This window comes from Drosophila miranda, chromosome XR (genome assembly GCF_003369915.1).
Source record: "Drosophila miranda strain MSH22 chromosome XR, D.miranda_PacBio2.1, whole genome shotgun sequence".
NCBI classification, from domain to species: domain Eukaryota; kingdom Metazoa; phylum Arthropoda; class Insecta; order Diptera; family Drosophilidae; genus Drosophila; species Drosophila miranda.
In genome coordinates, this window is record NC_046674.1 from 14374637 (window position 1) to 14394038 (window position 19402).

At 50.3% G+C, this 19402-nt stretch overlaps 1 protein-coding gene across 5 annotated transcripts in view; it reads left to right on the forward strand.

The window, feature by feature from the left end:
* Positions 1-18156, forward strand: part of LOC108152059 (ecdysone-induced protein 75B) — an 88792-nt gene extending 70636 nt beyond the window's left edge. For 3 of the 5 annotated variants that reach the window (XM_017281064.2, XM_017281067.2, XM_017281066.2), the window contains exons 3-6: positions 2320-2464; positions 12341-12579; positions 15444-16514; positions 16587-18156. In XM_017281064.2, coding sequence (XP_017136553.1) covers positions 2320-2464; positions 12341-12579; positions 15444-16514; positions 16587-18065 — 2934 coding nt within the window. In that variant the 3' untranslated portion in view covers positions 18066-18156. Of the gene's footprint in view, positions 1-580; positions 2185-2319; positions 2465-10047; positions 10922-12340; positions 12580-15443; positions 16515-16586 lie in introns of those variants that run through there. The other 2 variants (XM_017281065.2, XM_017281068.2) reach the window with 2 other exon arrangements.
* The last annotated feature ends 1246 nt before the right edge of the window (positions 18157-19402 follow it).

Genomic DNA, 19402 nt, shown 5'->3' on the forward strand with positions numbered 1-19402 from the left:
CATCTAAGATCCTCTTGGACCTGTCATACTTATAGATGGAGGTGTTCCGCCCCCACAGCCAGCACTGCCGCCTGCCTATCAATTAATCTTATTTGTCACTCATTTATCAAACACTCCCCCCCCCAGGGGAGGGGGGCCCCCTATTTGTTATCAAACAAAGCGGATCAGTCAGGTGGCAGTGGCAGGAGGCAGCTGCTACCTGAGAAATCTGCTCTGCTGCTGCTGCTGTGGCGCGTAGGTGTTCCAAGAACTATGTACAACATCAACGGGGGCGCCTCCACTCCCCAGCCCCCTCTCACCACCACCACCGACAAATGCAGCGCAGCAGGCAGAGGCCACATCTATTGTTAGCTGCGCTGCGTCGCTGCCGCCGCCGCTCGGAGTGAATGTCCTCTGTTGGCACACAAAAACAACAAGCAAAACAGAGACAGAGCGAGAGAGCGAGAGAGCAAGAGAGAGACCCACTGCCAGAGAGAGAGACCCACGAAGGCGGCACGAAGCTCCAACGAAGTTCGAGCGTTCGGCGTGTGGCTGGCGCTTGTCTCTGGCTGGGGCTCCAACGCTGCTTTCATTCGCAAATCGCTCGTCGTCGGAATCGGTTGTTGCAAAGAGCTGGAAAAAGAAAAGAAAAGCGCGCGCCAAGAGAGAGAGAAAAAAAAGAAGAATTGAGTAGAAAATTGAGCGCTAAACAAATGTATGCAACAGCAGCGATATAACGATTTATTTTTGTTCGTGCCAGTGAAGTGCAACACACAGAGAGAGAGAGAGAGATCTGAGTGAAGTGAATTATACCGAGAGCAAATGCAATGTTCCTTATTAGCAAATTGTAGATCCGCCAGCAACAGTCGAGAGTTCAAGTGTCATTCGGAAGCCAAGCCAAAAAAAAAATACGTTAATCTAGAGGGGAAAATGGTTTGTGCAATGCAAGAGATGCAGCAGCAGCAACAACAACAACAACAGCAGCAGCAACAACAGCAGACCATGCAGCAGCATGGCACTACCATAGTTCTGCTCTCGGGGATTGTCCCGATGCAGCAGCAGCAGCAGCAATCGCCCCCGCAGCAACATCCCCAACAACAACAGCAGCAGCAGCAGCAGCAGCAGCATGCCAAGAGCCAACAGCTGAAGCAGCAGCATTCGGCCTTGGTCAAGCTGTTGGAGTCGGCGCCCCTCCACAAGCAGCAGCAGCATCAGCAGCAACAGCAGCAGCCACCGCAACGCAAAAGACTGAAAAACGAGGCAGCAATCGTGCCACACCACACACCTGCAGCAAGCCCAGCAAAGACAACCACCAACAGCAACAGCAACAAAAACAGCAACAGCAACAAAAACAACAACAACCATAGTATTAGTCAGCAACAGCAGCAGATCGTGCTGCTCCTGCAGCAAACACAACAGCCAGCAGTGGCTGTGGCAGTGGCAGTGGCAGCCACACCAAAGCCCTGTCCAGATCTGAGCGCCAAAAATGACAGCGAGTCGGGCATCGACGAGGACTGTCCGAACAGCGATGACGAGCCGACAGCCACCTCCCTGGCCCACCCACTGCCCGCCGGGGAGGAGGGATACGAGCAGTACCAGTGTCCCTGGAAGAAGATCCGTTATGCGCGAGAGCTAAAGCAGCGCGAAATGGAGCAGCAGCAGCAACAGCAGCAGCAGCAGCAGAAGGAGAAGCCACCAGCAGCAGCAGCAGCAGCGGCTGTTGTCCCGCCGACCGCCAGCAGCAAGCGTCACCCGCTGCACTGTGATAGCCCCTTTTCCGCGCAGACCCACAAGGAGATCGCCAATCTGTTGCGGCAGCAGTCCCAGTCCCAGTCGCAGTCGCAGTCACAGCCCCTGCAGCAGCAGCAGCAGCAACATCCTCAGCAACAGCAGCAGCAGCAACATCCTCAGCAGCAGCAGCAGCGGCGCGACAGCTCCGACAGCAATTGCTCGCTGCTGAGCAACTCCAGCACCCATTCCGCGGGCAATGGCTGCACCTGCAGCAGCGACGAACAGCAGTTGGAGGATCTGGAGGCACAGGATTCGGGCTGCGATGACGAGCTGTGCGAGCAGCACCACCAGCGCCAGGACTTGGACTCGTCGCAGCTGAATCTTCTGTGTCAGAAGTTTGACGAGCACCTGGACACGGCCCTCAGCAACAGCGGCAATCCGGGCAGAGTGGCGGCAGCCAACGAAGATGCCGATGTAGGTTAAGGGAACGGGGCGGAATGGGACATGGGGGGGGTGGGATGGCTCAGATATACATATTACTCTATGTTGATGTTTTTTATTGAAATTTCAATCAATTCTAATGAAATGTTTATTCTATTCGATTTGCAGGGCTTCTTCCGTCGCTCCATACAGCAGAAGATCCAGTATCGGCCCTGCACCAAGAATCAGCAGTGCAGCATTCTGCGGATCAATCGCAATCGGTGCCAATATTGTCGCCTGAAAAAGTGCATTGCCGTCGGCATGAGCAGAGATGGTAAGTCACAAAATATTTACTCTTCATTTTGCATACGGTAGTAATTACTACGCGACGCGACGCGACGCGAGCGGGAGCGGGAGAGAGAGAGCGCAAAATTGAGTCAAGCTCAAAAGCAACAACACAGCGGGCAAACAAATTAGATGCCGAACGAAGCAGAGAAACGAACAGACACGAGACATGAGACGAGCCGAGTCGAAGCATAGCCGAGTTCATTGACCAGCCATGAACGAAATTTCAGCCCAGGCACATGTATCTGCGCGCGTGTGTGTGCATTGCAACATTTGCTGCTTGATTTCACGGCAAAGTAAAAGTTGTGCTCGGCACACAAACACTTTGTTTAAACAAATTTCCATCCCACATCTCGCACACCCGCATCCCAGGCCCATTTCGAAATTGTGCCGAGAGTTGAATGAACGCACTTAACCCAATTCCATGAGCGAGGCCAACCACCCACCCACCACCAGCCGCTCTTTGACTCCCTCTCTCTCTCTCCCTCTCTCTCTCTGTCTCTCTTTGTCAGTTGAGTTTTGTAATAATTTGTTTAAATTAGGCCTGCCCCGAAAATATTTACAGGAAATAGCCAGAGCAGAGCCCAGCGTCAGAGCCGCAGCAGTGATTATGAAAGCAGCGTGCTCGTTCGCATTCGTTTGCGCTCTCTCTCTCTCTCTCTCTCGCGCGCGCGACGTTCATTGACTTCTGCTGCAGCGCGGCGCAGCTCTGCTTTCGAAAACGAAAGTGGTTCAGGCGATGCGTGTGCGCTGGTGGGGAGGGGGGAGGGGGCTGGCTGCTTTGTAGGCAGCACGCAGACGCGGCCTTTGTGTAACAGTTATATTGTCGGTTTCGGGGCTTTAGATTTTTGGTATTTTGGGGAAATATACCCAACAAATTCGAATTTCCTAAAGCATTTGCTGACCTCCACATTAATTTGGATTCTTGTATATTTTGTTGGTTTTCGATTAGTTTTTTAGCAAATCCTTGAACTAGTTCTAGCCACCCACCAACTGCAAAAACCCCACAGCTAGTGCCAAAAATACCATCGCACAAAAATGCGACCGCCAAGCAAACTCGAACTCGGCAACAGGCAATGAAATGAATCGAAAAAAAACAGACGGGGAGGGGAAAAAAAGCAACAAATTTCGAATTGTTTATAATAAAAATGACCGTGTGCTATTTAAGCGACGTCAACTGAGCAGTCGGCAGTCGGCAGCGTCGCCGAGCAGAGCAGCAGCGCCTCGCCGCTCGCCCCTCTGGCCCCCTCTTATCTTTCAAGGAAAATTCAAATAAAATATACCGAAACGAAACGAAACGAAATGAAGCCGTGAACGCTTTTTTACAGTTATAAAACCAGCGGCGCGCCGAGAGTGACCTAGAAAAAAAAAATGGCCAGCAACGAATTAATATTTTACTTTATTTAAAAAAATGATATTTCTCCGACTGCTTTCACTTTCTGTTTCACCCGTAATTGGGGGGGCCATTTCGAAACACTTTCTTTTTTCGGCTTTCATAATTTCTCGTCCAATAGTAATAGGATGGGGTAGGGGCAGGGTCTTTGCCATTGCAAAGACACGAAAATACAACGCAAGAAATGAAAACGAAACCGAAATTTGGAGCGACACCCGCCCCTGTGCCGTCCCCCGTTCCGTCCCCCGTACCGTCCCTTTGGCTATCCCCCACACTCTGTCGCGGCGGCGGTGTAGTTCAATGACCGCCGTGCCGAGCCGCGCCGCTGACGTGCAGCGAAACTGGGTCACCAGCGGCAGCGCAGTCGGGGCAGTGAAGGTGGTGGAGACTGTGTATCTGTGTGTGTGTGTGTGTGTGTGTGTGTCTGCTCTGCTGATAGTAAACAACGAACAATGCACACACACACACACACACACACACGTACAGGGAGCGTACAAATATATCAGTATTTTATTTGTATTGTTTTTTTTTTTTGTTTTGTGTTTTCTCATTTTGCATTTGATTTTTGTGGATTTGCTTGGAAATTTATTAGTTCGCTTTGCCGTGGGCCAAATAATGTTATGTTGGATTTGTTTTTACGAAATCCTTTTTTTTTATACACACACACACACACACACACGCACACACATATAAAACATGGTGATTTTTAATTGAAATGAACTTAAATTAGCGCGAGGTTGGAGGCAAATTGAAAGTAAATACATATGCAACACGAGCAACGGCCCGGCCCCGGCCCCGGCCCCAGCCCCGGCCCCAAGACCACAGCGATGGGGAGGGAGTCGCAGCCCCAGCGACTGGGTTTTTGGATACGATTAGAATATATTCGAATATTCTCGAACGAAAAGGCCGAATGGCATAGCAGGAGAAAACAATACTAAATCGAAGTGTTTGGTATTTTCGTTGTAAAAAAAAAAAATACCAAGAAGAAAAGTACTAACAATTATACAGGAATAAGGAAAGACTTCCTTTACTGATATTTTAGGAATGTTTGGTATTTTTAGTATTTTTTGGTATTTTTAGTATTTTGTTAGCTTAATTGTTGAAAACCTACCAGTAGCTTATCTATAAATTTTTTATTTGTTCTGGCATTTCTTTTGGGTACACTCCCCCCCATCCCCACCAACCCACCGACATTGTCTTGTATCTAAGATCTAAATCATAGCTAAACAAATATGTTAGCCCATAGATAGCCACACCTAAAACAGCAGGGAGGGGGTGGGGTGGGCAGGCAGCAATTAGTTGCTTGGGTGTTCCACAAGCACATAAAAATAATCAAACAATTGTCAATTATCGAAGGCACAGCATTATTTCTATATAGACACACACACACACACACACACACGTATCGTATCGTATCGTATATATAGGAGTGCTGCTGTTGCTGCTGTTGTTGTCGCAATCATTATTATTTTGAGGCTACACACACACACACACACACACACACACACGAGCAGCAGCAGCAGCAGCAGCAGTGGAGGGGCAACATGCATGTAGATTTCGCCTTGCCTCGTCCGAGCAGTCGCGGCTGCGAGAGTGTTTTGAACTTTATTCAGGTCAATTACAAATACATTAAAATGCCAGTGCTACACACACACACAGGGACAGACACACACACACAGGGACACACACACACATGCTCGGGGCAAGCTGTTGACTAAAATAATATTGGAGGCTATACGAACAAAAATTTACAACAAAAACGAGAACAAGGAGGAGACTCGAAGCAAGGCAGGGGTCTGTTCTGTTCTGTTCAGGTCTGGTCTGTGCAACTGAGGAGGCAAGGAGGCAAGGAGTCCAACCAGCACTTTGCAACAGTTCAAGGAGCCTCCCTCCGTGCGAGTGGGTGGCTGGGGCAGAGAGGCTTCAAGTACAATATGCTAATGATGATGTTGTTGCTGGATGATGATGAGTGAGTGAGTGGGTGGTTGTGGGTTGTGCTGCTCGAGGCTGTTCCAGTTGGTGAAGGTTTTCGTGGGGGGGGAACCACTTGGAGGTTAAGCAACCACCCCGTGAAACCTTGAGTGAGGCTCTCTCTTTAGAAGAGAGGCCTTCCTTCCAGATCATTCCCTACCAAAAAAATAAAAACATTATTATACAATTATCGCCTAAGTGAAATCATTTCACGCGAAACGAAACAAAGAGGGAGAAAGAGAGACAGAGAGACTGGACAGAGAGAGAAGACTGCATCAACAAATTACTTGAGCAACGGCAGCTGCTCGACAAGTCTCTGGTGGTCTTCCCTCTCTCTCCCTCTCCCTCTCTTTCTGTTTCTTTTTTTTTTGGTTACATAAAGTTACGCGTGCGTATGCTTTTGTGTCTGCCTTCACCTGCCACCAATTTTAACGGTGAAATTGCAAAAAAGAAAAGAGCGCCAAGCCACAACAAAACGAAGCCAAAAGAGATGCAAACCAAAGGCAGAGGCAACGAAAAGAAGCACAAGAAAAGAAAAGAGAAAAATGAGTAGCGCAAACGTAACAAACTTGTTTTACGGCTGCTGGCAGCGACGCTGGCGTCGCCTACTACGCAAGTTGAACCTTCAAAAGGTTCATTTACCTCGTGCCCGAACGGGCATCGGGCATCGGGCATCGGCCATCGGGCGCCCGACCAAAACACGAACCACCGACAGCAGCAGCAGCAGCATACTTAATGTTGAAAGAGTGTGCGGGGGGTGGGGTGGAGGGGTGGTGGCGACCAGAGCGGGAGAAATAAAAAATGTACTTTCGCTTTTTTCAATGCCTCGGCGCCAAAAACTAGTTTCGAGCCCCAGAGCGGAGAGCAGAGAGCGTAGAGCAGGAGCATTGCAGCAATTTGGATCTGCTGACGTCGTCGCCGCCGCTGCCGCCATCGCCGTTTTGGGCCACAGTTAAACGACCGAGCAGCGGCAGAGTTCAACGACTTTTGTAAAATTTCTCGAAGGTTTCGCATTGCAACATCAGCGACAGCGACAGCGACAGAGCCAACTTGTTCGAAGCTGCATTTGCATTGCTCTCTCTCTCTCCCGCTCTCTCACCCGCTCACTCGCTGTGCTGTGCTGTGCTGAATGCTGTTCATTGCACTCGGCCTCGTTTCGGCTCTGCTCGGGGCTCGCTGCCTGGTGCAATTTTTGCACGACGCCGACGTCAGAGCCGAACCGAATGTGTCTGAGAGAGCGAGCGGTTCGCATGCATTTGTCGCCGAGTGCAGCGACTTCTATTTGGGTCAGGCACGGTCATTCGCCTCGCTGCGACTGCGGCTGCGGCAGCGCCGTCAGCGCCTTGCATTTGAATATAATTATACACGAAATGGAATTATTTGCGTTGCGTATGCGCCTCCGCCTCCGCCTCTGCCTGGGCCTCTGCTTCTGGCTCTGCCATGTGCTGGAGCAGCTGGACCGCAGATGGGCGATCAGATCAGTGTGGCCCCATTTCGGGGGAGCATGTTTATTTACTGGGTATTTGGTGAACTTGCTGTCTGGAATGCGCATGGGGGTCAAGGGTGGATCGAACACAGACTAATAAAATAAATACTATTTGGTATTTATTTTCAAATTTTTAAATAATTTTCACGTCCACACAAAAATTCCCCTTGAAACGCAAAATTTTCGCTTTGTGCGTTTTGCCTTTTGTTGTTTTTCCCCACTTTATTGATGAGCATGAAACGAGCCCGAGGCGACCTTTTCAAGTAGAATTAATAATGTGGCACAGGGGCAAACGGCAGAGCAGCGACCCTCTCCCTGAACGATCCCCCCCACCCCGCCCCTGCTCGAGAGAGCGACATTTTCATGACCCACAAAAATCGCTTGCACGAAGGCTTCACCAAAAAACAAAAATAAACATGGGGGAAAATTTGTGTGTGTGTGTGGTGGGGAGGGGGTGGGGTGGAGACAAATTTCCAGAAACTTCAAAACAAACAAAATGATGGCTTTATTGTTATTATTACGAATATTATTACACGTTGTCCCCCTTTCTTTTGGGGCTCTCTTTCTTTCCTTCTTTCCACACACTTCGATGGGGCTTACGCAAGCGACGCGGCGACGCAGCGACGCAGCGACAGAGACTGAAGCAACAACAATTGTGTCTGTCGCTTATGTGACTTTACGTAAAGCCCTCCCCCTCCCCCTACCCCTACCCCTTGCCCCCCTGCACGCTCCAAAAAGGTGTTTGTGAATCACCTTCCTCTAAACCCAAAACCGAAAGTAGGCCTATCTTTCCGTCTCGCTCTTTCTCTCTCTTTCTCGCCGTCTCGCCAACGCTTCCTGATTGCAACTCTGGCTTTTGCCTCATCGAGAAAAGAGTGCATTGAACTCTCTCTCTCTCTCTGTCTCTCTCTCTCTCTCTTTAACAAGTTTTGGCTTTTATTTACTTATGATTAGTGCTTTTTTTCTTGGCCACAATTAGCGGCCATTTCTCCGTAATTCAGGAAGTCAGCCCAACCAATGGCCCAAAAGCATTGAGAAAGCCAACTGATGCAGGGCTCTGTGGGGGGAGCAGGGCGGAGGGGAAGGGGAGCACTGCCAAGAGAAAGTGAAACTTGTTAATTGGCTTTTAATTGCTGGCATTGTGCGGGTCTGGTCTTTACTGTTGAATGTCAATTATTTGCAAGAGAGACAAGACTTTTGATGAGATTGAACTGGTTTTTCCTCCACGGTGGGCGGGGGGTTGAAGCCCCCCGAGGCTTGCATAAGTCTCGCCAGATATTTCGATATTAGATAGATATATTTCTTGGTTAATTTTTTGGTTATTTTTCTTGTCTGGCAGTGTCTGCCGTTGGTCTTTCGGGGGTCTTATGCAACTCGAGTTTATAGGCCTACCTTCCTCCTCCTACCAAACAGTGTAACTGTTGCCCAATCGTCGCGGCCCGCCGTCTGCATTTCCACAACACACGCACGAAAATTTCTACCCGAAAAAAGCCAAACAACTTTCACTTTTACTTTCGTCCGCAAGCAACAGACAAGAGACACCACGGAAAGACACTCAATGGCTGGCTCATCGTTGGAAACGATTATTAAATTTTTTCGTTGTTTGTTGTTTGTGTTTGGCCCCATTCCAGCGGCTGAGTTCATTGACCAGCGGGGAACTTCCCGATCCATCCATGACAAACCCGAAAAGTTTGAATAAACAAACGACTTCGGTGGTGGAGTGGAGCACTCATGAGTCAGTGAGACGAGATCAGTGAGTCATTAGGTGACCCCACAAATCAAACGAATCCTTGACTAAATGGCTAGAGATCCGCTAAGGCTAGCCGGAGGAGGAGGAGTCGACTGCCTGCCTGCCTGCCTGCCAGACGGGGCCAGAGACGTCATAAATTATACCCACTCAAGCGTGAAATCATTAAGATTCATTTAAATACATATCGCTCTCCTTGCTGGCCTGCTCAGCCTCCCGACCTCCAGACCTCCAGACCTCCAGACCTCTAGACCCGTAGAACAGCCCAGTTTTTCCACCTCCAAAATACGCATACGCATACGCATACGCACCACCCTTCAAGTCCATGCCTGTGCGCCGCCACCTTTTTTCACCAAGTATGAAAAAAGCTCTCCTTAAAGCTTTTCGTACTCTTAAATTGTGAAACTCAACACACTGGCGCGCTCTGTGCTCTTTGGGGTGTGTTGAAAAGCTTTGCCACGAAGCTTAAGAGAGCTTTCTGGTAGGGCTCGCTCTTAAGCTCTCTCTCTCTCTCTCTGGCGACAGTTCATGCCGTTTGTTGTCTTTTGGCGGCGCGAACATTGAACTTTTGTGGTAGGACCATGTTGTTGCAACAGAACGAGAGGGCGATACCACAAAAGAAAAGAGACAGAGAAAGCTTATCAGGAAAAGCTTATCATCAAAGCCTTGGCTTGAACTTGAAAATAATAGAACCACAAAAGGGCAGAAAATTATCAAAAAATAAATATAAAAAATACTTAAATTAATGAAAATTCGTAATTGTAAAAATCCCCCAACAAAAAACTCCCATCACTGCGAGCGAGAGAGAGAAAAAGAATACTGCGAAGAGAGAGAGCCAATGAAATGCCAAGCTTTACGCTCACGCTCTTAAGAGCGCGCGCTCTCTCCGCCGCTCGCTCTCTCTGCCGCTCTCTGTCTCTGTTTTGTGCTGCCCGCCTGCTTTGCTTTGCTTTGGTATATTCGGTGACGTGCTGCGGCTTTTACAGTTATTCGCGTTCGAGATTTTGTCGAGTTTTGTCATGTCAGCGGAGGAGCACGCACTCACATTCAGATACTGATTCAGATATTGAGGAGCACTGAGCCCAAGCCGCCCGCCCCCCCAAGAAGAACGCGAGTGTTGACCAGAAACCAAAAAACCAGAAAACCCAAATAATTTAATAACTAAATAAATGACGAAAAGTCGACCAAGTCTCGCCCAAAAACAAAAACAAAAGCGAAAAACACACACACACACACACACACACACACCCGTCTGTCTGGATTACGCGCTAAATGAAACAAATATCCAAATAAATATTTAACAAATTCCAAAAATTATTTTAATTGTGAGAAAATCGAAAGAAACAAAACGCAAAGAAAGTTCCTGCAAAAAAAAAAAAACAAAACTAAAGCCAAGAAAAGAAATGCAATATATTTTTTTTCTTGTTTGAAAGAGTGAAAAATATCTTAAGAAAACCTACAAACAAATAGAGTGGTGTTTATTTTTTTTTTTTTGGAAATAATAATTAAACACCAGAAGAAAATTGCAGTGTATCCAAAAGAAAACCAACAACAACAACAAAAGTTAAACCAAAAAGTTACAAATTTTTTTTTGCCCGACCGCCCCCGCCTTGTGCCAAAAGATAGAAAGAAAAAAACCCAACCAAGAATTATTCATGAATACTCGAATGAGTGCCCAGCGGAATCTCATAGGGAGAAAAGTGTAAACCAAAAAACCAACAAGTTTTGGGTTAAGAAAACAAATAAAATTACCGAAAAATATAAAAAAATACAATTCATAGAAAAATGGGCGAAGAACTGCCGATACTGAAGGGGATACTCAAAGGCAATGTCAACTATCACAATGCGCGTAAGTTTCCAAACAGATTAGAGAGAGATCCATTCCGAATTGGAGTTAGAAAGTGAAAGAAATTTCCCTAATGCTTCGACTGACACAGTTTCCCTCCCTCCCCCCAGACACAGCTCCCCCCTCAGCGCTTTCGGTTTCCAAAAAAAAAAAAAAATTAACTCCCATAGATGCTCTCCGACTTCGACTCCGACTCCGACTCGGCTTTGACTTTGATTCGGTCTTTATTTTTTTTTTTTCTTGTGCGGTGCTGTTTACCTTTTTTTTTTTCCAAAGCGACGCTCCGAGCGCCATTGAGTGTTGACCTCGTTTTTAAACAGACAATAATTTGTGCGGCGGCAGAGGCTGCTGCTGCTGCTGCCGCTGCCGCGGAAGAGCTTTAAACTTGAAACGCAGCTTCGGTTCGGCTCGCTCGGTTCGGCTCTGTTCGGTGGAAGTGAAGTGAAGGCTGGCTGCGCTGCAGCGCTGCTGCGCCGCTTGCTATTTTCTAAAAGAGTGGCAGGCCGTCGCATGTTTGACCAACTTTCTTCAGCGGCGACGGCGGCGACGGCGGCGACGGCGCAGCGCGCTCTAATTTCTACGCGCAGCCGCAGCGGCAGCGGCAGTAGCGGCAGCATTTCATTTTCCATTTCATTTGACCTGGATTTCGCCCCTGCCAGTCAAGTGGGTCAATTTCTCGCAGTGTATTTGCTGGGAAAAGTAGTGAAAAATCAGCCGCAGCTCTCGTGTTGTTTCACTTTTTGCTGTGTGTGTTTTTTTTTTGTTGGGTTTCCTCAGTGAAATTTTTGTAGAAATTTCTTTTGACATTGAAAAGGAAACACATGCCCGCCCCCCTCCCGCCCGCTCGCTCCCCTCAAAAGATCGTAAGGATGTTTCTTGCAGTCCCAAAACTAAGTTTTGCCTTTGTGGATGCTGGCAATGCTGGCCTCCTTTTTTGTTGGTGCGAAAAACGTGACCGCAAACGTGTCTCCCTGTCTCTGTCTTTGCATGTCTCCCTCTCTCTTTTGGGGTTTTGGTGAAATGTGAAAGTTCACCCACATCCAAATGCTGTTGTTTTTTTTTGGTTTAAAATCTAAAAAAAGAGAAAGTGTAACAAGCCAAAAAAAAATACGAGAAGAGTGGAACAGCAGCAGCAGCAGCTGAGGCAATGACCCACTTTCAAGGGCACTAAATTACACAAGGGACGAGGGGACGATGGGACGAGGGTATCGGGGGAATGGGGGGGGGGGGCACTTCCTGCGTGACAAGCCAGGACAACAGCTGTTGCCTGTGCACCTGCTCTCCAACGTCAGCAATGAAGCGTGTAATTGATGCACCGAAAGGGGCAGAGGGCGTGGCGGGGGGGGACCCTACCTTTAAGTTGAACCAACGATTACCTGCCACTAACCTCAATCTTCCCCCTCTCTCTCTCTCTCGTTGCAGCTGTGCGCTTTGGTCGCGTGCCGAAGCGAGAGAAGGCGCGCATCCTGGCCGCCATGCAGCAGAGCACACAGAACCGGGGCCAGCAGCGGGCCCTGGCCACAGAGCTGGACGATCAGCCCCGTCTTCTGGCCGCCGTCCTGCGTGCCCATCTCGAGACGTGCGAATTTACCAAGGAGAAGGTCTCGGCCATGCGGCAACGGGCCCGCGATTGCCCATCCTACTCGATGCCCACATTGCTGGTAAGTCCATCAACATCTATACAATATATATATATATCGTAGTATTTGGCTGTAAAAGGTTGCAGGCGTAGGCAGTGGCTCTCGATTTCCGGGCCCAGATCAGAGATCTGTCAGATACAGATACAGATACAGAAACAGTCGCCGAGGCATTAGGTTGGGGTTACTCATGCGCCAAGGTGAACCTGTTTGCATGATTCTAAACCAGGAAATCGCCAGCCATGGCATCGCATGGCTCGCACGTACCGCTCGCTCGGTCGCTCGCTCGGTCGCTGGCTCGGTTCTTGCAAGACAGACCTCCAATTGGTGGCAGTGCGGCGCGGCGGGGTTTGGGGTTTGGGGTCAAGTTCTATGCGAAGAAAAACCTGTCAATGTCAAATTTATGACGTTCCGCCGACAGACGACAGACGTCAGACGACAGACCTAAGAATGATAAATGGTTTAAGGTGGTTGTAAAAATACACAACTTTTGTTTAGTTTTCGTCACCGTTTGGCGGTCAGAGCAAGTAGATCGACGAGAGGGGGGCGGGGGAGGTGGGGGTGGGGGTGTGCCTACAGGGAAGAGGAAGTCACCCCCTGGGTGGCTGGGGAGAACGATCTAACTACCAGTCGCCCGCCGATCGAAAGCGATAAAGAAAAAACGTGTCCCAGCAACAACAGCAAATTATACAAATACAGTTCTAAAGCTCAAGGTCAAGCGCAGCGTCATTATTAATGAAAGCACACACACACACACACACACACACACACGGACAGGCAGAGAGACAGAGGAAACAAAGCGTTGAATAGATAGAGAGAGAGTGCGAGGCGGCAGAGAGGGGCAGAGAGGGGGGGTCGCAGACAGGCACATGCGTTGATCATTTAAATAAATTATTATTAAAATATTTAAAAGCAAGAGAACGAAAGAATACGAGTACCTAAAGAGTTAGAGGGGGAGAGGGAGAGAGGAAGAGTCAAGTGCAAGGCCGCCAAGCATTGAAAGAAGAAGAAGCTTTGGAGAGGGGGTGGTGGGGCGGTCCCTGATCCTAGAGGGATCAAACCCCAGAACCCACTCATAGAAAGGCAAACGCTAGAGCCGACCTTCGGACAAAGCTATTTTTTAACCTTGGCGATAGAATAAAACGAAACGAGCTGCGCGCCCCCCCCTGCCCCTCTAGCACCCCCCCAACAAATGAGTAAACAATAATAATACTAAAAAAATGCACTCAAATATGCATAAAATGTGAGGGAATAGAATATGAGGAAGCAAAATATGCCACAGAGAGGGAGTGAGCGAGAGGGAAGCAGCGACACGACACGTAATATGCAACGTGTGTACGTACGGACGGAAGGCGGAAAACATACGGAGGTTATGACTGAGAGATGATGATCTGCTCTCTGTCGGTGTGTGTGTGTGCGTGTGTGTGTGTGTGTGTGTGTGTGTGTCCCTTCTAGAAATAGAAATTCAATTCGCTGATTAGCCCTAGGAATTCGATTATTCAATAGATTGCTAGCCAGCCAGCCATCCCCATTCATCCCCCCCCTTTCCACCCCACTAAATCCCCCTCTTTTTGCGGCCCCGATTCTGCGGTAAATTATTTTTGGCAAACAAATTGAAGGTCTTGTGATATGCCGGCAGAGCGGCACGAGCATGCGGGGCGGGGAGGAGGGAGGGGAGGTTTTATATAGCCTCCTCCGGCCCCACTCATTAGTGGCCCGAAAAACTATTTCCGCTTTTGCGCACATGAAAAATCCAAATCAAAGCAACAAATAAAGAAAAAAAAGGGAATCGGAAAGGATCCGAAATGTTTAGCGAGCGGGGGAGGGGAGGGGTACGACGCCGACGCCGAAGCTGGCGCATATCAAACGACGACGTCAACGCGGCCGAACGAGCGACCGGCAAAAAGTCCGAAAAGAAACGAAACGAAGTGAAAGAAATCTTCTTGTTCTTGCGCTTCGTCGCCGGTTGCCGGTCGGCAGAGCAGAGAGAGGGAGAGCGAGGGAGAGCGAGCGAGAGCGAGAGCAAAAACACTTTCAAGGTTAATCTGCAGACAGATTTTCAAAGAGCTGTCGGGGGCGGAGGCATAGCGGCTGAAAATCAAACATAAATTAAAAATTAAGTCGATGCGAAGAACAATAGCCAATGGGCGGCGGCCGGTGGCTGGTGGCAGGTGGTGGGCGGTGGACGGCTGATATCGGGGCACGTTCAATGGGCGGGCGGTCGTCTGGGGGCGCACTTGGCGGCGCATGTTCATGTAACTGAAAACCCGGAAAGCCAAATGGCGAAATAGCATGAACAGTCGTCACTCTGAAGAGCCCCCCCCACCAACCCCAACCCCTTTTATATATTTTTTTTTCGAGCGAACACGCGCCAACACAGTGGCAACAACAGCAACCCGGAACCTTGAACTCTAGTTCGTCGACCTTGGCGGGTAATGTCAGGCCACACACACACACACACGGCAACACAATGAAAGCTCCCAGAGAGAGAGAGAGAAAAACCGCCCCTAGAAACTACAGAAAAAAGAAAACTAACAGAACAAACGAAAGCTGATGTCGTTAGGGCGCTTTCTCTCTCTCTCGCTCTCCCTCTCGAAAAGCTTCCAGCGGCGTATAAGGAAATGCGACATTTGATAAACGAGAGAGAGAGGGAGAGAGCGAGGGAGAGAGCGAGAGGGCGAGTGGGCGTGCGGAAGTAGAAATAGTTGTGCGATTATTGATTTACGCGATAGAATGTTGGGTTGAGCAAGCGGGACGGACGGGAGGGCGGGAGCAGTTCGCTGACCTTCGTGTGCGAAACGAAAAAACGAGCGATGACGCGTGTGCGATGAGGGCGATATCGATGCAACAGTTACTAACGGTTTACCCCTTTTTGTGTTCCTTTGCAGGCCTGTCCCCTCAATCCCGCCCCCGAGCTGCAGTCCGAGCAGGAGTTCTCGCAGCGTTTCGCCCACGTGATCCGCGGCGTGATCGATTTCGCGGGCATGATACCCGGCTTCCAGCTGCTCACACAGGACGACAAGTTCACGCTGCTGAAGGCGGGCCTCTTCGACGCCCTGTTCGTGCGCCTGATCTGCATGTTCGACTCGTCGATCAACTCGATTATCTGCCTGAACGGCCAGGTGATGCGCCGCGACGCCATCCAGAACGGGGCCAATGCCCGCTTCCTGGTCGACTCGACGTTCAATTTTGCCGAGCGGATGAACTCGATGAACCTCACGGACGCCGAGATCGGCCTGTTCTGCGCCATCGTCCTGATCACGCCCGACCGCCCCGGACTGCGCAACCTGGAGCTCATCGAGAAGATGTACAGCCGCCTCAAGGGCTGCTTGCAGTACATTGTCGCCCAGAATCGGCCCGATCAGCCCGACTTTCTCGCCAAGCTGCTGGAGACGATGCCCGACCTGAGGACCCTCAGCACCCTGCACACCGAGAAGCTGGTCGTCTTCCGCACCGAGCACAAGGAGCTGCTGCGCCAGCAGATGTGGAGCATGGAGGAGGGACAGGATCCCACCTCCGGCAAGTCCCCGGCCGCCAGCTGGGCCGACGCCATGGACGTGGAGGCGGCCAAGAGCCCCCTCGGCTCGGTTTCCAGCACAGAGTCGGCGGATCTCGACTACGGTTCACCCAGCAGCAGCTCGATGCAACAGCAGGTGGCACAGGCCGCAGCCTCGCCGCCACAGCCGTCGGCTTTGGCCAGTTCGGCCCCACTTTTGGCGGCCACCCTCTCGGGCGGCTGTCCACTGCGCAATCGCGCCAATTCCGGCTCCAGCGGTGACTCCGGGGCCGCCGACATGGACATTGTCGGCTCGCATGCGCATCTCACCCAGAACGGCCTGACAATCACGCCGATTGTGCGCCACCACCTCCAGCAGCAGCAGCAGCAGCAGCAGCCCCACCCCCACCACCAGCAGCAGCAGCAGGCGCACGCCCAACAGCAGCAGCAACAGCAGCAACATGCCGCACAGCAGCAGCAACAACAACATGCCACACAGCAGCAGCAGCAGCAGCAGCAGCACCAACACCAGCAGCATCCGCAGCTGCACCACCACCTGACGGCGGGGGCAGCGAGTCGCTACCGGAAGCTGGACTCGCCCACGGACTCGGGCATCGAGTCGGGCAACGAGAAGAACGAATGCAAGGCGGTCTCCTCGGGCGGCAGCAGCTCCTGCTCCAGTCCCCGTTCCAGCGTGGACGACGCCCTCGACTGCAGCGATGCCCAGGTGTCCGCCGCCCAGGCGGTGGCCGCCGTCAATCCCCAGCTGAGCGTGGTGGCCGTCTCCCCGGTCCGATCGCCGCAGCCCTCGAGCAGCGCCAACATGCATCTGAAGCGCCAGATCGTCGAGGACATGCCCGTGCTGAAGCGCGTCCTGCAGGCCCCGCCCCTGTACGACACCAATTCCCTGATGGACGAGGCCTACAAGCCGCACAAGAAGTTCCGGGCCCTGCGCCACCGCGAGTTCGAGACCGCGGAGGCGGACGCCAGCAGCTCCACCCACAGCCTGGGCGCCCTCAGCCCGCGCCAGAGCCCCATCCCGGCCAGCGTGGCCACGCCGCCGCCGTCGTCACAGGCGTCACACTCCCTCGCGGGTGTGTCCGGGCCGGCCCAGAGCCAGCTGCACATGCACCTAACACGCGGCAGCCCCAACAGCCACGGCCACGGTCACGGCCACGGCCAGGTCCAGGGCCCCAAGACCTCGATGGCCAGCTCCCATTCGGTGCTGGCCAAGTCGCTGATGGCCGAGCCCCGCATGACGCCCGAGCAGATCAAGCGGAGCGACATCATCCAGAACTATCTGAAGCGGGAGCCCGGCACCGCCGCCCTCGCCAGCAGCACCACCTCCTCGGCGAGCATGGGCGGACGCAGCCCCAGCAGCCACTGCGCCTCGCCCTCGACCAGCAGTCCGCCGCCGCCGGCCCCCCAGCGCTGGGGCAGCAGCTCGGTGATCACCACCACCTGCCAGCAGAGGCAGCAGTCGGTGTCGCCGCACAGCAACGGTAGCAGCAGCAGCAGCAGCTCCTCCAGCTCCAGCTCCTCCTCGTCGTCCAGCTCCTCATCCAGCAACAGCAACAGCAACTGCAGCTCCAGCTCCGTCGGCAGCTGCCAGTATTTCCAGTCGCCGCACTCCACCAGCAGCTCCTCGGTGGCGGTCACAGCCCCAGGTAACGGGAACGGCAACGGCAACGGGGCAGCCACTGCTGCCTCCTCGAGCCCCGCCCTGCTGGAGCTGCAGGTGGACATTGCCGACTCGGCCCAGCCCCTGAACCTGTCCAAGAAGTCGCCAACGCCGCCGCCCAGCAAGCTGCACGCCCTCGTGGCAGCGGCCAACGCTGTGCAGCGCTATCCCACTCTCTCGGCCGATGTCACGGTGACAGCCTCCAGCGGCGGTGGCGGCGGGGGTGGCGCTGGCGTCGGCGCTGGTCCTCCATCGCAGGCGGCCAGCCCGGCACCGAGCAGCAGCCCGCCCGCCGCTGTGGCGGCCGTGCACAAGGTCATGTTGGAGGCGTAAGCCCCAAGGCAGGAGAAGGTGAGACAGAGACTGACACAGGTCCTTGGCGGGGGGATGGATTGGAGAGCAGGCGATCGATGGGAGAGGGGATTAGATGAGAGGGGATGAGAGAGAGTCTTGTACAAAGATTGCGGGCGGGAGAGCAGAACAGCACTATATTTAATGGAAAACTAAAAGCGGGGAAAGGAACAACAAAAGAACGAAGGCAACAACTAAAAGTTATTAATTTAAACCCAAGGCATTGAAGGTATTACCAGGCGAAGACCAGAGACGAGGAGTATGCATATAAATATATCTTTTTTTTTTTAGCCCTAAGAACTTTAGCGTAGCGTGAGGAAGGAACCCCCCAAGACCCCCCAGACCCAGCCCAACCCCCCATTCGGAGGAGCCCCCGTTTGTTTTTTTTACATTCTTTTTTTTTGCATACATTTTAAGCACTATTATTGTAAATATTAATTAATTAATTATTTTAAATCTTATTTATGCTTACGGTTTAGTTTTTAGCAGCAAAAAACTACTTTTGCTTTTTGGATGTTTTTTGAAAAAACTGCAAATTATTATTATATTATGATTATTATTATTAAAGTTTAAAAACAAACAAAAAAACAAAAACATTAAAAAAAAACAAAACAAAAACAAATGTGTGTGAAATTTTATTGTGCGATCTCCGGAAAAGGCAGTTGGCCACAAATTACGATTCATTTTTGATGAATTTAATTAATTTTTAATACGAAACTTGTTATAGAATTTTTTTATCTTTTTTTTTTTACCCACTCCCCCAGTCCCTGTCCCTCTCTATCTGTGGCTTTCAGTTTTTAAACCCTTGGCACAAAAGAAACCCCCTGACAAAAATATTGTTTTCTAATTTTAAACAAAGACAAAAAGGAAAAACAGAAAAAAAAAAACAAAAAACTACCACAAAAAATACAATTAAATGAAGGAAAAATCAAATGAAAATCTTAAAAGCTTAACAAGAAGATTTCAACAAGAGGAAAAACGAAAATAAGGAAAGCGGAAACCCAACGTTAAATATATTTGTTGTGTAAATAGTTAAATGTTAAATTAAACAAAGGCAAAGGCAAAAAACAAAACCATATTTAAAGCGTACACATAGATACACGTAAATATATAGTGTATAATGCTTCAACGATTCGAAAAACCAGGCAACAAAAGTAAAAAAATTAAATTAAATTAAAAAAACGAAAAAGAAAAACAAAAACAAAAACAAGATGATACAAGCAAAACAGAAATTATGATATATTATTTAAAAACAAAACAAAAAACAAAAAAAACCTAAAATATAAATTTATATTAAAGAAAAACAAAAACAAAAACAA